Genomic DNA, 13,272 nt, shown 5'->3' with positions numbered 1-13,272 from the left:
AAAACGATTAAAGGAAATCTCATTGTTTTTACTTTATTATTATCAGTTGGCAAATGAGCATTACTGGCAGATTTTTTCCTGATGTCATTGGAAAAACTACAAAAAAAAAAAAGAAGGTTGTTTTTATTTAATTACAAGAAAAAATTCTTCACTGAATACTGCAAATAAGCCTAACGAGTCAAACACACCCCAGTGAGGCACTAGAGAAAAAGAAGGGAATAACCTCGTAAACCACTCAGTCTAACAGTTAGAGCCTGCCTTTAAAATATTCACTGGTTGAAAATGGTGTCTGCTAGAAATTCAAAACATTATTCTTTAAAAACTGCTTTCTGCTAGGGTCCCAAATGTGGGACAAGAAGCGGTCCTGTAAGAGGCATTTCAGTCGGAGATGCTCCAGAGATGTCTGTAGCCCCAGCCAGAGTGAGCCTTTCTCTTCTTCTCGGGGATACAGGAGCTCTGGGCAGGTACCCAGACCACCTGGCCCCTCTGCCCTCCTGAGATGCCAGGACACAAAGCCACTTGGATCCACAGTGAAAAGAACCTGCAGGCCAGATTTCAGCCCCAGCTTCACAGCCTGCTGACTTCAGACTTGGCAGACTCCTAGGAGCCTCAGAGCTCACCCTTGTTGGGCCGGCATTGCCCACTCATAGCAAAGGTCTTCCGAGAGAGAGTCCACACCCTCGAAATCGGATCAAGGCACCCTGGCCTGCCTTTGGCAAGATTCCCACCGGGTCCCTTCAGCCAGATTCCCCCACATCTGAGGCTTCTTCCCAGGAATTCCCATCCTCTGACCTTTCTGTCCTGCTCCTTCCTATGAATCCCTACTTGCCCAAGCTTTCCTTAGAGTTGAGCCCAGTTCTGTACTGAGGTCCTCCCTCTCCCAGTTCTGTAGAAAACCTGCTATGACTCCTCCAGCTACTGGCCAGCTCCCGTTTGCTCAGTCACCTGACCTCAGCTGCAGCAACCCCTGTGGTTCAATGATGATAAACTCCCCATGTCACTGAGTTGTGGGCCTAGGAAAGACATGTGCAAAGTGCAGAACACCAGTGCAGGCACTTGAGAAATGGTTATTCTCATCTTTTTCATCCAAAAAAAAAAAAAAATCCTTCAAATCAGGCCTGAGAAGCACACCCTGACATGAAGCCTGCTGGGAGTCCTCACTGTAATAAAACTCTGGGATTTTACAAAAAGAGTTATGGGCCAGCCTTGAGACACAATCCCTTTGAGGTGGGAACAGAATCGTGAATCTGAAGCAATGCTTTTTCATAGTTTTTTACAGCAGCCAATAATGCCATTATCACAGACTGTCATGAGTCATACAATGTGTTAAGTGATTTACATTAACCCTATTTACTCTGCATAGCAACAACATCAAAGGCAGAAATGACTAATGCAAATGAGGCAGGTGTCATAAGAATACAAAGTGTAAGAATCACAAATCAAGACTGTGATAAACAAAAAACAAGATGAAAGGCACTCTAAAGGAGACTCCATCTCGAGGGAATGTCAGCTAAGGCCATGCTAACTCAATTTTTATTTGTTTATTTCAAAGGCAGGGAGAGTGGCCATCAGGCTGGCTTACTCCCCAAGTGCCCATCAACAGCTTGGCCTGGGCCAGGCTGAGGCTAGCAGCTGGGAATTCAAACCAAGTTTCTGATGTGAGTGGTGGGGACCCAATAAGATGAGCCTTGCCCTGCTCTCCTCCAGGATCTGTACTGGCAGAAGGCTAGAGTCAGGAGCTGGGGCAAGGATGCAAATGGAGACCCCCTGAGCCTGGATGTGGCTATCCCAAGAAGACTCTATGCACCCCCAACCATCCTAACCTACTGTTTCGGAATTCATATAGGAATTTACTTCCAGCTTATTTAAAAAAATATATAGCTACCTATTTTTAAAATATTTTCATGCTGAGCTCAGCACAATGGCTTCACAGATAAATCCTCACTTTCCATATACCAGGGATACCATATTAGCACCAGTTCTTGTCCTGGCTGCTCCACTCCCGATCCAGCTCCCTGCTTGTGGCCTGGGAAAGAGTAAAGGATGGCCCAAACCCTTGGGACCCTGCATCCGTGTGGGAGACCCAGAATAAGCTCCTGGCTCTTACCTTCAGATCAGCTCAGTTCTGACCATCGCGGCCACTTGGGGAATGTACGGATCGTTTTCTCTATCCCTACTTCCTCCAGTAAATCTAATCTGTCTTTCTATTTAAAATAAGTAAATCTCTTAAATTTTTTTCATGCTATAAAACAGTAATTAAAATTTTGTGAAATTACAGTGCATGACTCTGGTTTGCACTAATTCAAATTCCATCCCTATTATTTTCGACAATGAAATTGCATTAAGTTATTTAACATTACTATTTCAGTTTCTTCATCTGAAAATTGCAAATAATAATGGCACCTACACTTCAAATGTTGTCATGAAGATTACGCTACTTAATACATAAAGAACCCAGAATACTGCCTGGCAAATGTAGCAAGAGTTCAACAAAAATTACATGTATAACATTTTACTGCATTATTATAACTAAAACTCATTTATTTATCTACATCTCTGTTTCCTCATCAGGGAAACTGATCCAATGAGATTTCTGAGGTTGATCAAGAAACAGTAAATGTATTTCAGAGTATTTGGCTCGTGAGGACTAAAAGAGCGAAACAGTGAAAATCAAAGAGACAACCAAGTACTAGTTAGGAAATAGCTAGCTGCTCGGGGTGCGGAGTGTGGGACAATGGTACAACCACACTGGAAATGAAACAGGAGCAGGATCTACTCAGGTTGAACAAATGCATATGCACGTCCCAAGACTCAGTGAAAGTACTGCTAGGAATAACCGACAGGCACATTCACACAGAGGCAGGTACTCATCTCTCCGCGCCAGTCCTATTCTTCACAGCAAAACCCTGTAAAGTTTCGCAATGCCCCTCCAGGATCCAGTGTACAATTCCACAATAGATGCTTTGCAGAAGTGGGAACAATCTGTCACCAACTAGACACAACAAAAGGGTGGCTCCCATTAGCATGATGTCATGTCAAGGAAACCAGACACCAGAAGGCCTGTGCAGTATGATCTGTTACAAGCAGCATGAAGTCAGGCTGGCCTGAATGCTGTGAGGCGACGCCCAAGTCGCCTCAGGACGACAATTCCCCAGCATACCCTTGCTTGGTCAGCCAGCGCCTGCTCAACTCAGTCGGACTGCCTACTTCCCAGGCCGCCTAGGACAGCCCCGAAGGGCCTTGCCTGACCTCCCGGTACAGTGAACCGAAGCCTCTACTAGCACTAACAGCAGCTCAACCTTTCGCTTTATCCCTCTGTCCAACCTTGCCTCTTCCCTTTCTCTTCCCTTCCTTGAGCGTTGATCCCAACAGCTCTCCAGAATGAATTACTGGCACTCTCATCTCACTCTCAGGGTCTGCGTCCAAGAAGTCACGCTTCAACACCTGCAAACGGAGTCTCTGGCGTTAGCTGGAAGGACAGTGATGATGGCTGCAGCAGGAACTGGCAGCAATAGGCAGGAAGAGCAGGGAGGGCTTCTGCGTGCTGACACACCTCTAAGACAGGCTGGACACTGGCTACATGCCTACGTTCACATGGGCAAAACACATCTAATTGGACACTTAGAAAAGGGACACTTTTCCCTATGTATAATTAAAATTCAATATGATGCTAAAAAGTAAGTCAAATTTTAAAATGATCACAACAAGACTGAACTTTAAAGAACATTAACTCCCAGGCCTGGCTCAATAGCTCAGTGGCTAAATCCTTGCCTTGAATGCCTGGGTTACCATATGGGCACCGTTTGTGTTCCAGCTACCCCACTTCCCATCTAGCTCTCTGCTTGTGGCCTGGTAAGGCATTAGAAAATGGCCCAAAGCCTTGGGACCCTGAACCCATGTGGGAGACCCAGAAGAAGCTCCTGGCTCCTGGCTTCGGATTGGCTCAGCCCTGGCTGTTGTGGCTACTTCAGGACAGAACCAGTGGATGGAAGATCTTTCTCTCTGTAAATTTACCTTTCCAATAAAAACAAATCTTAAAAAAAAAAGATTATTTACTCCCACGTACTGTGCACTCTAAATCACTCATCACTAAATACTGAATGTCCCAGGAAAATTTCAAGATGACAAACCAGAGATCCCAAACTAGCTGATGACAAATCAGCCCTGGAACCACATCTGGATTCCCTGACTACAGTCTTTTCACTATTTGTGCTAAACCATGTTCTGGTTGGGTAGTGAAGAAAAGGTCCTGTCCGAATTAGGAAATTGATGAGTTTCAGGACATGCTAGCCCCAGAATATGACCCCTTGGCATTTCAGCAAACAGAAGCAGGAAGTCCAGTCTCACTAACTAACTTAACAGTTCTCCCTGGAGTTATACCACAAAACCCAGTTGTTCCCCCACTGAAATCTTAGACCCTTATTCCAGGGGCTGGCCCTCCCCAAACCCAGGGGAAAGGAACGCTGAAGACACAGGGACACACACACACACACAAAATCTGAACAGTCAGGTCTTGTTAAGTCTCTTGTCTCTGCTTACTACCATTCGATTATTCCCCTCGGTCCAATCACACCAGTAATCAAGCAGCCACTATTCATCAAGTCTAAGCATCAAAATAAACGCACAGCCTTCCTTATTTCTTTGGGTCTTCATTTCTGAAGGTGCCTGTCCCATGTTAGACTGGTATTAAATAATTGCTATGCTTTTCTCTCATTAGTCCGTCTTTTGCATTTCAACCAAGAATTGAGAGGGAGGTGAGGAAAGTAATCTCCTCTTTCCAACAACACAACTCAGGCACTGCCTTGCAGTGGGGACGCCTCTAAGGAAAGCCAGCCTGTACCTGCAGGTGCCTTTGGACACCTTTCTTCATGGATCTCCCCTTAGAAATATAGCTTGTGCTAATGCTAGAAGACATACAAATCTAATTTATAAAAACAGCCTGCCTGATCCTTTTTGGTATTCCCTTGAGGAAAGATACAGTTTGTACTATAGACAGCTACTTTTATTATTTCATCTACCCTCCTCATTCTCCCCACTTTAATTGCAGTTTTTAATTTGTTTAGTTGATAACATTTCTTATCTCTCCCACTTGCAGATAAGCTATGAAAAGCAGAAAGTAGACAAAATAGATCCTAAATAGGGAAGGTAAATTACTTCACTTTGCTGATTGGCATTAATGAGGTGACTGACCATTTCTGTCCTAACCTCATCTGGGTTACTTTTACATTTAAAAAAAGTTCATCCTAATATTCAACAGAATTTCAGATGAAATAATTTCTTAGATAATGATATTGCCAACATCAAAAACAGAGGTTGGGGAAACGACCATAAAAAAAACTCTCTCTGGTGGCCAACATTGTGGAATAGTAAGTTAAGCCGCTGCCTGTGATGATCCTACCTCATATGGACAATTCAAGTCCTGGCCACACCACCTCCAATCCAGCCCCCTGGTAACGTGACTGGGAAAGTAGAGGAGGATGGCTCAAGCATTTAGATCCCTGAACAAATGTGGGAGACCCAGAGAAGTTTCTGGCTCCTAGATTCAGCCTGGACCTGCTCTAGCCACTGTAGCCGTTTGGGGAGTAAACCAGCAGATGGAAGGGCTCTCATGCTCAGCACAGCCTTTCAAATAAATAAAGACAAGCCTTTTAAAAAAAATTCTAACTTTATTTCCAAAACAACACTGGTTGCTATTCTTTGCGATACAAGAACTAAGGTCACAGGGGTCTAGTGGGCCATCCAAGGGCCAATCCTAACAAACAAGCATTAAACCAGCAAAGGGAGAACATAAGTTAACATTATTTAGGCTGGATCTAAAAGAGTCAAATACAGTTTAAACTTTTACTTTATTGTTTCTGCCGGGTTTTGTCTGTTTTTCTTGGATAAAGAGGTAACAGAGCATATAACCTGACAACGAAACTCCAATAAAAATTTTTAGGCCTGAACCCAAACAGGCAAACGCACTTGGACTCCCTTCTTCAGTTCCCCCCTGACCTTCCCACTAAGATATCACAGAGTTTATGCAGCTCAATTATTAAAAATCCTTTTTAAAAGACTTTGTCTCCCAGACTAACCTAAATGAACTCACCTCCCTCTAAGGCAAGAATAAAAATGTGATAGGATACATTCCATTCCTTTATCTATAAAACTCAAATCAGAAGCTGGCTGGGAATTTCCCACCCACTGTTTCTGAGGTCATTTGTTGATTTATTTATTCATTCAACAAATACTTTTTGAGAATCCACTCCAGAAGACAAAATCGAATTAAGAATTGTTCTTTGTGGATAGATAAAAAAAGATCTCAAACATCCTTTCTGTCCACCACAAATTCCAGAATCCTCCCTAAGTATCAAGAAGCAGGTTCATAACCTGACTCCATTATGTTTTAGTCCTTCACAAAGAGCTGAAGAATGTCTCTTGAATGATTTCTTTTTAAAGATACCAAACTTTTCTTCTCATTGAAATCCCTTGAGCTCTTACAAAATATAGAAGAAGCAAAAAGCAGCCCTGGGGTCTTTGTAAACGAAATGTGATCTGTGTGGCTGAGCTCTGCCTATGCTGCTGAGCCAGCACTCACAAGACGAACCCATCTCCCAACCTCGCAGCTGTCCTACTCCTGTCTCTGCAGGGGAAATCACATTAACAATATCAGGAATCTCTCCCTTCCTTCCCTTTCCCAAGAAGCGATCTCCTGGGAGTCAACCTCCAGGTATGCCAAGTGTTTGGAACACATCTACACATTAGAGAAAAATCAGTGTCATCTGTCAGTGACACAAGCTGTGTTGATGGGAGTGGCTGTTGTCACTGCATGAAAACCTGAAGAGCAGCCTACCTCAGTTGGCCCCGCATACATCATAGGAGATGGGAAGATGGCCACCACGGTGGTTTCAGGATTCAGGATGCCTTCCTCGAGCACGGCAGCATGCTGCTTCATGCGCCACATCAAAGGAACATCATCATCCTTTGTCCAGCCTCCAAGAGGATGGAGGAGGAGGACTGGTCGCCGGTACCCTCTCTCGAGCAGCTGCTTGTGAGTGTCCTGCATTAACAGAGCATGTCCATTGTGCACTGGGTTGCGTAACTGGAAAGCAAAGACAGCATCTGAAAAGAGAATGTTAAGAGTTAAGCAGAGTACATTTCTCAAAGGTGAGCACTCTTCCTTGAAGCTTGATACCAAGATGGAGCGAATATATGCATACTCTAAATTCAAGCTGGTCCTGCCAACGTAACTTAGAAAGCAGGAAAAAATGGCCCAAGTTCTTGGTCCCCTGCACACATAGGAGCCCAGATGAAGCTCTAGCTTGGACTGCTCTGAATGGGAGGAGAGACACAGACCTGGATATTTTTCTGTCCTTTGGAATTTACTTCAAATTTTGCCCTACATATGGACATCCAAGATCAAAAAATTCTGGGGCCCAGCGGCGTGGCCTAGCGGCTAAAGTCCTCGCCTTGAAAGCCCCAGGATCCCATATGGGCGTCAGTTCTAATCCCAACAGCTCCACTTCCCATCCAGTTCCCTGCTTGTGGCCTGGGAAAGCAGTCGAGGACAGTCCAAGGCTTTGGGACCCTGCATCCGCATGGGAGACCCAGAAGAGGTTCCTGGTCCCGGCTTCGGATCGGCGCTGTAATGGCCCGTTGCGGCTCACTTGGCTCACGTGGCTCACTTGGGGAGTGAATCATCAGACGGAAGATCTCCCTCTCTGTCTCTCCTCCTCTCTGTATATCCGGCTTTCCAATAACAATAAAATCTTAAAAAAAAAAAAAAAAAAAAAAAAAAAAAAACTCTTCTGACCATTTCCTAGGAGTCCCAAACTCCCCTGCCCCAGATCAAAAAGCAAGTTCACTTCCGACCCTGCCTTTCAACAGAACAGATGAAAAGTGTCTCCTGGGTAGCAGAACTAATATTCTTCAATTTAGGCAATTATTTCTCCTGGCTTAATCTGTCATTCTGATTCTTGCGTAACTTTTATTGCCACATTGTATCTCTTGCCTCTCTACCCTCCCTTTATGCTGCCTCATCCTTATAAACTGCCCTGAAACACTGCTTCTATTATTAAGCATCAATGAATGCTTCTGCTGTGCTTAGAGAAGGCCAAAGGTTAATTTTAATATTCATAATTTTTATTTCTATCTAGCTTTCTGTCTCTGGGCCTGGCCTCAGTGCAGTACATAATAAAGCTGTCAAGACCACGCATAAGGCAAACTCCTTTTGTAAAGGTGCCACAATGTATATTTTAATCCCTGTAGGCTACAAGGTCCCTATTCCAGCCGTGAAATGCAGTTTTTACCACGACGATCATGGTACAAAAACAGCCATACATAATGCACCAATCAGCAAGCGTGGCTGTTTTCCAATAAAGCTTCATTTACAAAAACTGGCCACAGGCCAGATCTAACCTTCAGGCTCCAGGGTACTGACCTCAGGAAGATAGAACATGCTGAGGTGAAGTAAAGACTGGTGTGAGGGAGGTGTGGAAGCGTGCATCCTATCTATGCTGGCCCAGATGGTGATGCCAAATTCCGCATGCCTCCTAAAAAGGGACACTGAGCACCAAAACTAGGCTCATGAGTGAAAAGTGAAGCCAGCGGTAACATTCTACAAACAAGCAGTGTAAGGTACTGTGCAAGGCTGACAGGCAGCAGCGTGGCAGGCAGAGAGGAGGGACAACACTTCAGGGCACCTGGCCAGGGGCATGTTCCCTCAGCTCCCATCCAAGATGGCTGTCACCACCTCAGCCAACACCACTTCCATTGCTTCCATTCGTCCCACCCAAGAATCCATCTGTCCCTCTGGATACCGGACAGGCTCACACAACCTGCACACTGGTAAGTCAGGTCACACTGTGTGACAACAGCAGACAGATGTTGTCCTTCCCTGAAACCTTTCCCCATCCTGCAGCCTCGTGCCTGGGGCTACTGAGCAGGGCTCCCCATGGGAGTGACTTGCACATCTGCATTTCTCCCCACAGCTCAGACCATCTCTCTACCTGCCTTCAAAAGTCCCTGTTCACCTCAAATGCAGCTCTTGCCGGCCAGGCACTATTGCACCCTTGGTCCTGCTCCATACCCAGAGTACAACAGCAGCATCACCTACCTCCGATCTTCTACTGCTTGCCTGCTCCACCCTCCCCAAGCAATGAAGTACAACTCTATTTTCTGTTGCTGACATGCACAGCCATACCCTGTCTCCTCACAGGACTTAGCCCTTTAGCTGGACTCCCTCCCCAATCCTGCCTCTACACAGCTCCCAGAGTGGGCAAGGGCAGGGGAGGAACTAGTTGGGGACAAGATGACAGTCCAGACCCAGCCAAGCTGTTCCCAGGAGCTTGCAATACAGCCAGAAAAGAAATTAAGCACTCACTAACGGGAGACTAAAAAGTGCAAGTTAAAAGGGAACGTCATTCCCTCCAAGTCCGGCAGACATGAATTCACTTGGTAAATCAGTTCCTCATTGCCAAACAGGTGCATTCCTGTTCACATGGTCTTGAACTTCCCATTGCCTCCGCCATGAAATTCTGTCTTCAGAGCCTTAAGGCCTATGAGCCATGACACTGATCTTTTTGTTTCATCTGTCACCTTTAGTTGTTTGAAATAAAAATCATGAAGAAAATGTGAGAGGAGGGGCCTGGAATACCAACATCCCATATGGGTACTGGTTTGAGAACCAGCTGCTTCACTTCCAATCCAGCTCCCTAATATGCATGGGAAAGCAGCAGTGGATGTTCCAAGTCCCTGAACCCCTGTACCCACATGAGATCCAGAAGAAGCTCCTGGCTCTTGATTTTGACCACGCACAGCCCCAGCTATTATGGTCATTTAGGGTATGAGCCAGCAGACAGCAAATCTCTTTCACTGTAACTCTGCCTTCACAAGAAAAGTGTATCTTTAGAACAAGAAAATCTAAGGGGAAAGTCATTCACAAATATATTGTCTTACTATTACTCTCTTTTGCTGTTCTTTGGTTATTCGCATTCTCTTACTTCTTTTGGCGTACAATTAGCATCTAATATACATGATGTTTCACACTCTGCTTGGCCACTTCAGTCTAACTACCTGTTTCTGACATCCCAGGGTCCTCTTGGAGCAACAGGGTGCATTGCTGGGCCTGTGAAATTCTTCCTCTACATCCTCATTCAGGAAACTTGCCCCTTCACCTGGATGCAATTATTGCTCACACACAGATGGCTTCCCTTAGCCATATCTCTAAGCCCTTATCCTCTAATTCATCAATAACAGAGACTGATTATGAAAAACATGTTGATACACATTGCTCATTCCCTTCCTCCATTCATTCAGTTCTTCCACCTTCACTGTCATTGTCACATTAGAAGTCAAACTCAGGTCAAGCCTCCAAACCTTTTTCTTTCTCCTGCAATTGAAGGATTTCCAGCATGAGGGGTTCTTGCCCTCTCCTCTGGATCCTGCCCTACCTAGCACAGGAACCACACACTTCAGAAACAAAGTTAAGTCTAAGTTCTTTCCTTACAGCAGCTAAGTGGGAAGAATGTGGGGAGATCCTTCTGAGCATCTCCTTTTGGTGGGAGAAGCAGAAATGCTGACTCCCCTGGGTTACTGCAGGATGCTCCACAATTATGCTGTCCAGTAGTGAGGCTGGCAGGGGCAGTGGTGGCTCTGTAACTGTCAGGTATATGCCAGGACACTGCAGTTCAAGGACTGAATCAATGGGGTGATGTCCAGGAAACTCTCCCAAATCCTGATCCCCTTTCCCCAGATAATTTGAGAATTGAGCTTCAACACAGTCTCGGAGTCCCAGCACGCATCCCAATCACAGAACCCAGAGTGATCACTGCTGTCTGCCCCCTTCTCCTCACTTCTCTGTCCTACATACATCAGTGAGTGGTTTGGCCTCCTCTTTCAGTGGCCTCCAAGACCCATCTGCTATTTTATCCACCCCTAAGCTCCAAGACCAGGTATCTCAGATTTCCCGCAACCAATATGGCAGCTGATCAAGATGGTTCTGGTGTAGTTCCACAGTTGTCAGGGAGAGAGAGGGGGAGAGAGAATGGGTGTGTGTGTGCACGTGCACATGCCCATCTGTGTTTGGGGGAATTTTTTTAAAAAGAAGTTGGGAATACAGAAGATTCTGCTCCATAACTCTCATGAGTTATCAGTCATTTGTTTTGTTTTTTAAGACTTATTTATTTACTTGAAAGTAAGAATTACAGAGAAGGACAAAGGAAGAGTGGGAGAGGGAGCAAAAAGAGAGAGAAATCTTCTATTTACTGGTTCATTCCGCATACATTCACCATGGCCAAAGCTGGACTGGTTGGAAACGGAGCCAGGAGCTTCCTCGAGATCTCCAACATGGGTGCAGGGGCCCAAGGAATTGGGCCATCCTGATGCCCATATGGGATGCTGGTACTGCAGGCAAGAGATTACCCTGATAAGCCACTGTGCCAGCCCAGAATTATCAATCTTTTAAGTAAGCTATGACAGGGGAGGAAACGCTAAGAGGCCACTGAGGAAGGCATTCACTAGAATTTCTCATAGCCTGGGATTCTCGGCATCACCCCAAAGAATGGTGGAAATGGACAGTTTCCTACCGTCACACTACAAATGCTTTCAAATGAAGTGAACCACGCACCACATAAGACTTTTGGCCAACCCAGCTCTATGTTTATTCTCTACTCCCCCTGAGTTTGTTTTATGCTGCCCTAGACTAGAGAGGGTGGAGGTCCCCTTGGGGTATCCTCCCATTTCCAGGACAGGAAACAGGAGCAGTGAGCAGAGGGAGAAAGGCTACTGGCAGAGCTCAAGCCCCATGGCACACAACTCATTCAGCCTGTGCCAACTTCCCCAACAGCTCACTCTGGCCCAGCACCCCTCACGGCTGCAGCTCCCACCTCACCGGGCAGAGTTTCCTCTTGTCCCATTATGCTGCAGGTTCCTGGGGGCCTTAACAGTCCCACCTGTGGGCTTCCCTAACCCTGTCTTTTCTACACATTCCCTCTGCTAAAGTATGTCCACAGCATCACCTGAGGGAGGGCCCCCATCTCCTGCTGGGACCTTGACTGAGAGAGGCTCCCCTCATCCAATCTCAGACCACAACATCTCCAGCTTGCTGCGGGTCAGTCAGGAAAGCACACAGACTTCACAGACAGGCTTCTGCTCCTGCCAGCCTTGCCTACACTATCCTTCTAACATCTCCACTCATTCAGTTAAAATACAGTGTATAATTCAAAGGCCTCACAAAGTGTTCTCCATTTACTACACAACATACTGCTAGGCACTAATTTAAAGAAACTGTGTTGACTTTTCCCCCTGTAATCAGCAAGACATCGACACTCCATGTGTGATAAATGTTAACAGGCTCTTTACTTGGCTTAAGTGAAGCTCATTCTTTCCCGCCAGGATATGGGTCAATTCTCAGCAACGCAGTGAACCTGCCATCTGGAAAAGTCTCACCTTGCAGTCGCTGAAGCCTCTCAAGCCTTCCAGCCACAGAACTGTCTAGAACAGGCCAGCTGACTGCACTAACACACAAAGGACAATGGCCCACCTGGGCTAATCACAATTACTTCTAAGATGAAAGGAGTAGGAGAAAAGAGAGAAGAAATCGCAGGCTTTCTCACCCTAAAACTCAAATAGTTGGCTTGCCATGGGCTTCCTGAAAGACTGAGCAGGAACTACAAAGCAAACGCCTTGGTCTGTTGCTTATTTGCCCTTGCCTGAAGTGGAAAAGTAAACAAAGCAACACCAGAAATCGTTGTTGTTTGATGTAAGGCTAATAACTGGCTCTCAGCTACTTTAAACAAACTTGCAATCGCTTATTATGCAAGAAATTCTCTAAATGACTTAAAATGTTTGGCTCACCAGAAGAGTGCAGAACAGATGTAATACAAAAGCTCGTAATTAGGAACCAAAAAGTTCCTTGATACGATCCCTCAACAGTGCCAAAAAATAATTTACCAACATATTCCAGATATGATTTCAAATTTTGGCAACAAGTTAAATAAGGTGGTCTCAGCAAGTTCTCAATTAAACATGTCTCTGTTTGCCAAGGGGAAAAAAAAAAGAAATATACATGTAATAAACCATCACATGCTTCTGGATGCAAGTCACAAAAGGCTCAAAGAGAAGTGTCTTACATAATTTAAAAATACATCCCTTCTTCGAATAATAAATCTGGAGATAGAGGACTTCAAAATCATATCAGTAATTGTTTTAGAACATGTGCTAGCATCTGTGGAACTGTCATGGATAAAAAACGGCTGCAGGAGCTCCAAATGCACAATACCAAAAGCAGGAAGA

At 45.2% G+C, this 13,272-nt stretch overlaps 1 protein-coding gene across 1 annotated transcript in view; it reads right to left on the bottom strand.

Annotated features, from left to right (window-relative positions):
• The window catches only part of PAPSS1 (3'-phosphoadenosine 5'-phosphosulfate synthase 1), a 99,592-nt gene that overhangs the window by 30,752 nt on the left and 55,568 nt on the right, over positions 1–13,272 (bottom strand). Inside the window, exon 10 of the mRNA XM_004594271.2 lies at positions 6,833–7,101. Within this exon, the coding sequence (XP_004594328.1) occupies positions 6,833–7,101 (269 nt within the window). The remainder of the gene's footprint in view (positions 1–6,832; positions 7,102–13,272) is intronic.

This window comes from Ochotona princeps, chromosome 7 (assembly GCF_030435755.1).
Source record: "Ochotona princeps isolate mOchPri1 chromosome 7, mOchPri1.hap1, whole genome shotgun sequence".
Taxonomy (NCBI): domain Eukaryota; kingdom Metazoa; phylum Chordata; class Mammalia; order Lagomorpha; family Ochotonidae; genus Ochotona; species Ochotona princeps.
Note: the sequence above shows the minus strand (reverse complement) of the source record. Positions and strands in the feature narration are given on the sequence as shown.